Below are 10,554 nucleotides of genomic sequence, written 5' to 3'. Positions count from 1 at the left end.
CCGGCTCCGCTGCCGCTCAGCCCTCGCCCCGCCCCTCCGCCTTGGCTCCTCCCCCTCTCTCTCCTCTGAGCCCGCCCTCCTCGCCTTCCCATTGGCCGCGCTCCTCTCCCCGCCCGCCAATGGGCCCGCGGCGCGGGGGGAAGTGATGCAGGGGGGTGGGGAGGCGCATGCGCGCTGCGTGCAGTCGGCAGGAAGTGGATGTGAACCCGGCGAGGGCAGAGCGGCTCCGGTTCCGCTGCCGCCGCCGCGCCTCCCCCGCACCGACCCCGCGTCCCCCGCCGCTGCCATGTTTCTCACGCGCTCCGAGTACGACCGGTGAGTGGCCTTTCTCCGTCCGTCGGCCTTTCCCGCGCTCCTCCCGCCGCTCGCGGCCTGCGGCTGAGTCACGGGCCTGCTCCCGCCGCCTCCGCGGGGCCCTGCAGCGGGCAGCGGGCACTGCGGCCCGGTCCTGCTGCTCCTCCTCATCCCGCGGGGCTGCTCCCAACGCGTGCGGGGCTGCCTCGGGCTCGCTTCTGGATTTATTCCGTTCCGCGTACGGCGAGTCCTGCGCTTACAAAGCGCTTTCGATTCCGCGCCGCCGCTGAAAGGCCCCAAGGGACCGCGGCGCTGAGCGCCCCGGGGTCACAGGGGGGAAATTCCTCCTCGTTAGTGAGGGGCTGGCACTGCCCGGAGCTGTGGGTGCCCCATCCCTGGAGGTGCCCGAGGCCGTGGCTGGGGTCCTGGGCAGCCCGAGCGGGTGGGGTACACCCAGCCCACGGCGGCAGTTGGGGGACGATCTTTTCCAGCCCAACCGTTCTGTGATCCTATGAGTGAGCCTTCCCAGATGTGGGGGCAGCAGGCTACATAAAACCCATTGGGGCTTTCCATGTGGGGATGGAGCCCTCGGTCTGAGTAGTGTTTTTGGATGCTGGGAAGGGGCCTAGGGGTCCTGGGGAGGTGGCTGGGGAGGGCGCAGCGGGACATCTGCCAGCACGGTCTTTGCCTCCTGGTGCCAGAGGGCTTTCTGCCTGGGGTCTGTTTCCATCATCCTCAGTGCAAAGTGGGATGAGAACAACCTTCCCTCCAACTCACTGGTTCCTGCCGTTCTGCTTCTCCCTAAGCATCCCTATTCAAGCACCGCTAGGGTGAGGAGTGCAAAGCCGTCCTGTGTCACCTGTCCTTTCTCAGCATGACTTCTTGTCAGCCTTCAGTTTTCTGCCTTTCACACTATCTCTGATGTTGTTCTTGCAGGGGCGTGAACACTTTCTCTCCGGAGGGGAGGCTGTTCCAAGTGGAGTATGCCATTGAGGCCATTAAGGTATCGTCAGTGCAATCTGGCTGTCACGCTGTGATGTCAAGTGATCTTTCAAAGTGGGTTTGGTCAGAGAAAAGCCAGGCAGGTTCATTTCTCTCGTGCTCTGGTCTTGCTCTGCAGCGAAGCAGGATTTGGCTGGCTTCCCAGAGCAACGCAACGCTGAGCAGGAAGGCACTGCTTTCCCAATAGATGCTGCTCCTGCCAGCAGCTCTTTGCCAGCCTTTTATGTTCAATTCGCAGTGCAGGAGCTGTGTCCCAGCATTCAGTTCCTTCCACCCAGTGGTGCCTTCTGCAGCTCCACTCATCTGTTTTGTGTGACTTGAAGCATCAGTGGCCACTGCAGCTTGGAATATTTACCCGCAAAGCAAACCCAACCCAAAGGTGCTAGTCCCAAAATCAACAAAGCTCATTTTGAAGCCAGAGGTCTTGAGTTCTTGCACAACCTGACTAACTGCAGAAGCTGGCACCAAGAGCATTGTGTGCTTAATGTCCATAAATACTCCCTGAACAGCAAAGGAACACTGTGCTTTCTCTTTGCTGCCCTGAGATGAAGGAGTGTTACTTTACACTCTGCGTTGTGGTGTCCCTTTAAAAAAAAAAAAAAAATAAAAAGTCACAACTCTTCTCTCTCCAGTTTGACTTTCGTTTTCTTAGTTTGCTGCTGTCACAGCTCAGAGTGAGTCACAGTTTGCTCAGGTGAATTTCAAAACGTGACAAGGAAGGTGGGAGGCAGCGTGCTTGCGAGCAAGCTGACCTGTGGCTGCAGAACTGTGCGGCCTCTCTGAGCCTGTAAGTGTTCTCAGCTGATGAATGTTCTTGTTCCTTTGCTCCTGGGAACTGGAGCTGCTGGATTCTGCTGAACTGATCAGTGGGGAAATATCGTGGCGTTCCCCTTCACGTCTGCCCAGCGCCACTTGTAATGCTTTCAGTTTGGCATGCCAGGCTGGACAGTTTTACCCACGGCAGGTTTCTGTCCTGAAGCGTCTGTCTCCAAAACAACGTGCCTACAAATAGCATAGGCTGGCACGAGCATGGTACAGCAATGCTTGGTGTCACTGCTAGACCCTGTTTGGAATGGAAGTGGTGACTGTGGTTGTTTTCAGCTTGGCTCTACGGCCATCGGGATCCAGACCTCGGAGGGCGTGTGCCTGGCTGTGGAGAAGAGGATCACCTCCCCGCTCATGGAGCCCAGCAGCATTGAGAAGATTGTAGAAATAGATTCTCATATAGGTAAGGAGAAGTGTGCTTCTGCTTCCCCCTCCTCCCCTCCCCAGGACGTCCATCAAATTGCTGTTGTGTGTGTAAACACATGCAATAAAGCTCTGTCCCCGTGAGTTTCAGAAGCTGTGTTTCAGAATAAGCCTTTCCTGCAGGCAGCTCTGGCAATCCGAGTGGGAATGCTCAGCTCTCCCAGTGAGCACCAGGTCCTGCTCCCTGGTTTTCCAGGCTGCAGGCCAGCAGGACATAGTTACAGGAGTAGGAAGAGGCAGCTGAAACACCCCCAGCTTCTGTGACCTCCCTGATGAAAGCTCATCCCAAAATTAGATCTGGGAGGGCAGGGAATTACTGCAATGTAAAGGCTTGACTGGAGGCCAGGTTCTCTCAGAGCACTGGTGCCTGTACCCCTGCTCGCAGCAGCCTCTGCACCGAGGGGGCCCACAAAGTTCTCGTTACCAAATATGTCAGTGTGAAGAGCAGGAGAGCTGCAAAATACCCACGCTGCTGAGGAGATGGGTCATGGCAGCCTCGGAGCTCCTGCAGAGTCTGCTTTCCCCTTGCTGTGTGCTTGTGGTGCAGCCCTCAGAACAGGGAGCAGCTCTGTGCTGCAAGCTCCTCCAGGAGCAGCTCCCGAACCCCGCAGCAGGAGGAATACATTCCCCTTCCTGTGGCTGTTAGCTGCTCGTGGAAGAGACCTCAGCTGGGTCTCCCTGAACCGATTCACATCTAGGCTGGGTGGGAGGTGTCACTGGGAGGACCTGGCTGTGCATCCAGCCCGGCGCGTGCTGCTGGTGGGAAGCGCTGCTGCCTCGCTCTCTGCCTGCCCCCATTCCACCCCGTGCTCTGCAGCGAGCTGCTGCCTGCTCCCACGCGGGGCCCTGCTGTGTGCACCGTGGGTGGTGGGAAGTCTGGTTGCAAATCGCTGATGAAATGCCTCACGGTTTCCCTCTCTGATTCCAGGGTGTGCCATGAGCGGCTTAATAGCTGATGCCAAGACTTTGATTGATAAAGCAAGAGTGGAGACTCAGGTGAGACTTGACGTTTCTCAAAACAACAGCGTCAGTGCTGGGGGGCGTCCCTGGTGTGGGATGATTGTTACCCTGGAGGAGCTGGTGGGAGCAGGAGGCCTGTGCTCAGCCTGGCTTCCTGCGTGGAGCTCTTGCAGCACACACAGCTGCTTTCTCCTTTGTATTTTTCCTTTCCTTTTCTGTGTGGAACATTTGGTGGGCATCTTACGCCGCATCTCACCCCGTTCCTTCAGCGGGTGCCATGGGTGTGAGGGCAGAGTGCTCTGCCCTTGTCTTCCTCCTTGGTACCCAATGTCCCCAGCTGTTCTGGGGGACCCCTCCCATGCTTCTCAGCTCGTTCTGCACTGAATGCTGTTTTTGGTGCTTCCATCTCGTGGCTGAACACCTCACACCCTGTGTGCATTGCTTGTCCCAAGGGGCTGGGGCAAAGCTCTCTTTGGGGCGTTGCTCCAGAGCAGCGTGTGAACCGTCCAGGACCGTCATCTTTGGGGAGCAGAGCGATGATCCCGAGCCTTGTTTTCCTGCAGAATCACTGGTTCACCTACAACGAAACCATGACCGTGGAGAGCGTGACGCAGGCGGTGTCCAACCTGGCGCTGCAGTTCGGGGAGGAGGATGCAGACCCTGGTGCAATGGTGCGTAGCTGGGGGCTGGGCTGCCCCAGGGGCCTCCCACGTCTCCCCCTGACTCTGCCCTCGGCCCTGCCTGACCTGTTGGCTGCTTTCTGTTGCAGTCTCGTCCGTTCGGTGTCGCGCTGCTTTTCGGAGGAGTCGATGAGAAGGGACCTCAGCTGTAAGTTCTGCTCTGTGATCCAGACCAGCTCTGGGAAGAGAGAAAACCTCCAATTGAAACCACCAAGGGCTTTTTAATGACTTGGTCCTGTGGTTTTCTATAAGCCAAACCCTTGGGGTTTATCCCGCTATGTACCTGACGTGTTTGGTAATGCATTTAAGCCTTCCCTGTGGAACAGTGGCCACGGCAGCGTGATTGCAGGCTGCTTGTTCGGGATTGAAGGGAATGCTTTGTGGTTAGGGAACCTTTGCTCCTCTCCTGGTGGTTTCCTGGGTGGGAGGGAGGTGTTGAAGCTCTCCTTGTCCTGAGTTTATTCCTACCTTTCCCTAAAGGACTAGCACAGCCCTGGTAACATAATATCTGCCTGTAACATACCTCGGGGAGGCGGAGTGCTTGAAACCTGAACTCGTGTGCTTCAAACGCAGCCTCTGCTGGAGGTGGGAGCGGCTCGGCACAGCCAGCCCAAAAAAAGTCTCCCCTTGGTCTCCATGCTGAGAGCAGTGGTGAAAACCTGGTGATTTGGTTTAAGAAAATGGAGGGGGAACGTTCTGCTGTGAGCATGGAGGGCAGCGTCAGCGCCTTCTGCTTCCCTCCTGGCTTACCAGCCCAGCGTGGGGCAGCAGAGGAGTGCTGAGCGCTTCTCACCCCTCGGTCCCTGAATACCAGGAGGGGGATGAAGAGCTCAGGGCTGCGTGTGGGAAGGAGGCTGAGCGCAGCCAGCAGCTGCAGTGAGCTCAGCACTGTGCTCTGAGGGGCCCAGCCCGGCCGTGGGTCTGCGTGGGGGGAAGCCCTGGTGCAGGATGCAGCGTGCCTCTGCTCGCTGACCCCTGTGCTCCCTGCAGGTTTCACATGGACCCCTCGGGGACGTTCGTTCAGTGCGATGCCAGAGCCATCGGCTCCGCCTCGGAAGGCGCGCAGAGCTCGCTGCAGGAGGTTTACCATAAGGTAAAGGCTGTGCCGGGTTGACATCTCCTGACTTAGGGCGGCGCGCTCGAGGAGCTGTGCGAGGCTGCCGGGCTGGGCTCAGGCCTTGGCAGCTGCTCCAGTGATGAGATATCGTGGGGAGCTGCTGCTGGAGGATCTCTGCGTGAGGAGTGCTGCAAGCAGCAGCGGCTCTGTGGGCTGCGGCCCTCGGGCGGCCTCGTGCAACACGAGCCCGGTGCCCGGCGTGCCAGGCTCTGCCTCCAGCAGGTGATAATTGAGTCCATGTCAGGAAGTGCTCTATAAATAAAAGCTGCTGCATGAGCACGGCCCGTCGGCATCAGGGCTCGGTGTGGGTGCAGCCCGAAGCGTTAAGGAACCAAAGGCAGCGGCGTTGTTCCGCCGGGCGCAGTGACGCTGACAGCTTTTGTTCTGCAGCTCCTCGTCCTATATCTGATATTCAAGAACAACTTTCTTCTCTCTGTGGGAGGGGAGCCGCCTGCTTTGTGTCAAAGGAAATCAAATGCTCTAATGAAAAGCGTAATTGATGCTGTTGATTGCCTTGACGACTTCCAGCCTAAGCCTCAATAATCTAATTAAGCAGCAGAATTGCCAGAGTTCTGTGTTCCGTGGCTGGTTCACCATCCTCCCAGCGCAGAGTTCCTGCACACACAGCTATCACCCCCGGCTCAATGCGGCGCAGCCTTCTGGCTCTAGCTCCCCTCATGCAGGGATTTATGTTATTAAAGCACCAAGAGCCCAGCTCTTCACAGCTCCCCCTGGAGCTCGTGGGGGCACTGCTTGACAGACAGCAGCTGGTGAAGGGAAGCGGACCCTCGTGCCCTGGTCCTGACGGGGAGGTTTGTGTGCCCAGCTTAACGGCTCTTAGCTTTATGAAAAGTTTTACAGAAGCAGAAAGTCGCCATCCTTGAAATTGTCACCGTCCCGCCTGGACTGCGTGCTTTGATCTCTTGTTGATACAGTAGATAACTTGATAAGCTTTGAAATTTACTGCCGGTGGCAGCTTAAAGGATTAGAGAGCAGAAGCAGGGAGAGCAGCACGCTCTTGGAGTTAAAGGGGTAAGGCAGAATGAATGCTTGCTTGGGCATCAACAGTGCAATGAAGCCAGTGGTTTGTTTTACAGTCCATGACACTGAAAGAAGCAATCAAATCTTCCCTCGTCATCCTGAAGCAAGTGATGGAGGAGAAGCTGAATGCAACCAACATTGAGGTAACTGGGGCTCCGTGAGCAGCGTGCAGGTCTTGCGGTCCGAACTGCCCGCTCGTAGCACGCTGCCTGGAGGACTGGGATGCACTGGGAGCTTGCTTTGGGCTTCTGGGTGCGTGCAGCCGGGCACGTCGGCTGGGCTGGGCTGGGAGTGCTGGTGCAAGCAGTTGTGGTGGGCTGCAGGTGGCTGGGAGCCCGGCCCCTCCTGCCCTGACACGGGCAGAGCCAGCCGGCGTGAAGCCAGCAGGATCGCTGCTTCTTCCCCTGTGTTCAGCCATTCTTTTTTTTTCCCCCTGCTGCTTGTAATATTAGAAGGAATGAAAATTATACAGCTCCTGGACGTGCTATATTCAGTCCGGGATGGCCGCCAAAAATCCCTTGGGCAGAAGGGGCCGGAGAGGTGAAGCCTCCGGGAGCAAATGCGCTCGGCCGAGCTGCAGCTCTCAGAGCTCAGCCCAGCCCAGGTGTGTGGTGCCCTCAGGGGCCGCCCTGAGAGCTGAGCCTGTCCCCTGCAGCCTGCATGGCTGGGCCGTGACGCCGCTGAACGCGTAGGTACCAATGGTTAACAGAAAAAAAACCCAACAAAACCGTCCCAGCTCGTGAGTGCTAACGGGGAGATGATGAGCAGGGCTGGCGTATAGAGTTTGCTTCTATTTCTGGCGGGCTATGAGACGCTAGACCTTTGAGAATCACGTCGTTCTGACTCCTGCTGTTCTCCCATTCCTGTCCTCGGCACGCTGCGAGCCCGCTTCCCCAACAGCCTTAAAGTGTGCACCCCATTGCTTTTATTGCTGCTGCTGGAGGCTCTCCTGACGCGGTGAACTGGCTTCCTCCGAGGGGGAAGGACCCACATGCTCCCCAGAAACGCTGCCAGGCTGCATTCTGCTTCCCCAGCTGCACCCCAGAGCAGCTCAGTCCTGAGCAGCTTCAGGGCTCCTCGGGAGGCTGCGCCGTACAGTGCGGGGGGACTGAGGCAGCGCTGCATGTACAGTATCCTTACGGCATGTCCCCGTTTGACAGGGCTTAACTGTGCTTGGCAGGGCTTGAACCTATGGGGGAATCATGTCGGGGTTAAGCATGAGAGGAATGTGCTGAGGATTAAAAGGTCGCTGTTGACTCACGTCACCCTTCTGCTCGAAAATCTTTCGCTGGAGGAGCCGCTTTGCTTTCTAGCTTCGCACGAGTGTGCGGTGCTCCACTTTGTATTTGCTCTCTATTGTGTGGGGTTTTTCCGCCTCGCAGCGAGGGGGAGGGGGGGGACGTGGTGATGGAGGAGCTGAATCCATTGGCAGCGTTGTGCTTTGACATTAATGGTGTGAGGGAGTCGTTTGGTGAAGCTTTGGTGTGCAGGCACGGGGTCAAGTGGACAAGGCTGAGCAGAACCTCTGCATTTCCCCATTGTGTTGCTGGCTGCTGAGCCCGTCTGTGCCCGGTGCCAGCTCAGCACACACGTGTGTGATGTGAGGCACCTGGAGCAGCCCCTGGAAGGGTTTGGGGGGGGGGTGAGCCTGCAAGCTGCAGCCTGGGCCGTGTCGCTCCCTGCAGCCATGCACACGGGGCTCTCTGGACGCCAGCACGGTGCTGGGGGCATCTGTGAGCATCCCCGTGAGCTCCTGCAGCACTCAGAGCCCCGAGCTGGCTGCAAGCAGGAGTCCCACCTGCATTCCTCTGGCAGCGCTGCCCTCCTCCAGTCCCTCTCGTCCCGGTGCTGTGTCCCAGCTGCCTGGGCAGGGCCCTGTGCCCAGCTCCGTGCCTCTGCCCCCCACCCAGGTCACGCACCGTGCAGGTGCAGGGTGCACCCCGCTGAGCAGCGACCGGAATGCAGTTTGGCAGAGTGAATCTTGAGCATTTTGCTGCCCTGTCCTCTCAAAGCTCTGCCCACGGTTACAGGAGGTGGGGGTGCAGGCGCGGGGCTGAGCCGCAGCGTGAGGAGCTCCCCTTGGCAGGGCGTCATTCCCCAGCAAGCAGCAGCAGGGCCTGAGCCTTCCCCATCCATGTTCCCTGCCGCTGCTACTATGAGGAGACTGAGTCAATTAAAAGCTATTTCTGCGGCAGGCTGCTATTTTAGGGAATCAAAGAGCGCGTTACAGGCTGCAATGATCTTGCTGGGCTGGCAGATCGGGCAGCCGGGAAGGAACAGCTGCTCTGTCTGCTGGGGCTGCTCTCTGTTCCCTGCCCCGTGCTGTCACTTCACGTATGCGGGCGCACTTAACCCCTTGCTCCTTCTCTTTCAGCTTGCCACCGTGGAGCCGGGGATGAAGTTCCACATGTACACGAAAGAAGAGCTGGAAGAGGTCATCAAGGACATCTGAAAGGGACAGGGGCTCCCTCGATGGCTCATCCCCCCCCCCGATCAAAGCGAACTGACCCGCAGTTCCCTCCAGTACCGGTGATTTTATTTCCAGCCGCATCCGTAATCGCTCTTCTCAGAAGGCTCTTAAGGGTTTTTTTACAGTCTCTGTACATAACGGATCTCTACAATAAGAGGAAACGACAATAAATCATTTTGTTACTCTAGCCTGGCTTCCTCGTGCGGGGCTGGGGGGCTGAGCACGGGGCAGCAGCAGCAGCCGGGGCTGCGCTCCCTACATGGGCCGGGCACGAGTCTCCCTCTCGTGGAGGACGCAGCGCTCCGGTTTGGTGCTGGGGGGAGCACCCCCCCCCCTCGGTTCCCTCCCGCAGCTGCCTCTACCCTCGTCCTCCAGGAGCTGCCGCTCGGTGCAGGCGTGGCAAAGAGCCGAGCACGGCCCAGCGCTGCCCCACACCTCCACGCTGCTGCTCCGGACCCACAGCCCCAGGGACCCCGCGCTCAGCTCCAGGACGGGATCTCGGTGCGTGCGCTCACCCCGTGCCTCTCACCCCGAAGGAGCAGCGGGGATGGAGCCCGGCACTGCCTGGCACTGCTCTCGCAGCTGCCACCCTCTGTGTTGGCAGAGGGGAAAACACCCCTCTGTTCGTTTTTTTTCCCCTCTTGCTGCTGCCGAGCAGATGCAGGAAGAGTCCCTGCCCCGTTCCCTCGCGGAGCAGCACGTGGAGCCGAGGGGCAGCGCCCAGCCCTGCAGGTGCCCGTGGACTTTGTTCTTTGGGGCTGCCTCCCTGCGCCTGGCTCGGGCTGCTGCCCCGTCCCCTGCTTCCCTGCCGTGCTGCTCCTCGCCCTGTTTGTGTCCCAGGGAACAAAACGCCGATTCTTCCAGCCCGGCCCCGTGGCAGAGAATGGCCCTTTGTGCCCTGCTATGGGCAGATGGGGGGCGGCAGAGCGGGGCATTGGGGGGGGGTTGTCCCCCGGGAGGGCTTCTTATGGCCTCTGGGAGATGAGCTGTGCCCCAAACCAGGGGCGGTGCCCCCCAAATTAGGAGTTGTGCCCCAAAAATGAGAAGTTTTGCCCCCAGATCGGGTGCGGTGCCACCAAACCGGGAGTCTTGGAGTTGGGTGCTGTCCCCCAAAACCACGAGTCTTGCCCCCCCCCCCCCAGCCTGGAGCAGCGTCCCAAAACCGGGAGCTGTGTCTCCGAGTTGTGCCCCATACCGGGAGCTAAGCCCCAAAGCCACGAGCCGTGCCCAAAACCGGGTGTTACGGCCCCGGCCTGAGCGTTGTGCCCCCCCCAAACCACGATTTATGTCCCCAAACCAGCTGTACCCCAAAACCGGGAGCTGTGTCCCAAACCCCATGCCTCGTGCCCCCGAAACCAGGAGTTTTACCCCAAACCCAGGAGCGCCGCCCCGCCCCCACGCCCAGCTACCTGTCGCCTCGACCAATCAGAAAATCGCTCGGCCGCCCCCCAGGCGCAGCCAATCAGAGGGCTGTCGCTAGGTGGATTAGAGCCCAGAGGCCGGATCAGGGGGGCGGGCTCGCGCCCATCGGACTAGCGCCGGGAGCCAATCGCGAGAGGAGAACGGCGATGATTGACAAGGAAGCGGGCTAATCGGAACGCGATCACGGAGAAGGCGGTTCGCCGGCGTTGAGCGACGTCCCTTTGAACCAACCAACCGGCGGGGGCGCGGCGAGGGGGCGTGCCGCGGGGCTCCGTCAACCAATGGGGCGTGGCGGACGGGCGAGGAGGCGGAGCGAGGCC

General features: G+C 59.3%; 1 protein-coding gene across 1 annotated transcript; it reads left to right on the top strand.

Annotated features, from left to right (window-relative positions):
• Nucleotides 161-8,999, top strand: PSMA5 (proteasome subunit alpha 5). The gene is made up of 9 exons (XM_021376944.1): nt 161-315; nt 1,231-1,297; nt 2,398-2,524; nt 3,473-3,540; nt 4,068-4,175; nt 4,274-4,332; nt 5,175-5,277; nt 6,399-6,485; nt 8,717-8,999. The coding sequence occupies exons 1-9, from the start codon at nt 287-289 to the stop codon at nt 8,792-8,794; spliced, it is 726 nt and encodes a 241-aa protein (XP_021232619.1). The 5' UTR covers nt 161-286; the 3' UTR covers nt 8,795-8,999.

The sequence above is a fragment of the Numida meleagris genome, chromosome 25 (assembly GCF_002078875.1).
Source record: "Numida meleagris isolate 19003 breed g44 Domestic line chromosome 25, NumMel1.0, whole genome shotgun sequence".
In the NCBI taxonomy this organism is placed as follows: Eukaryota; Metazoa; Chordata; class Aves; order Galliformes; family Numididae; genus Numida; species Numida meleagris.
Note: the sequence above shows the minus strand (reverse complement) of the source record. Positions and strands in the feature narration are given on the sequence as shown.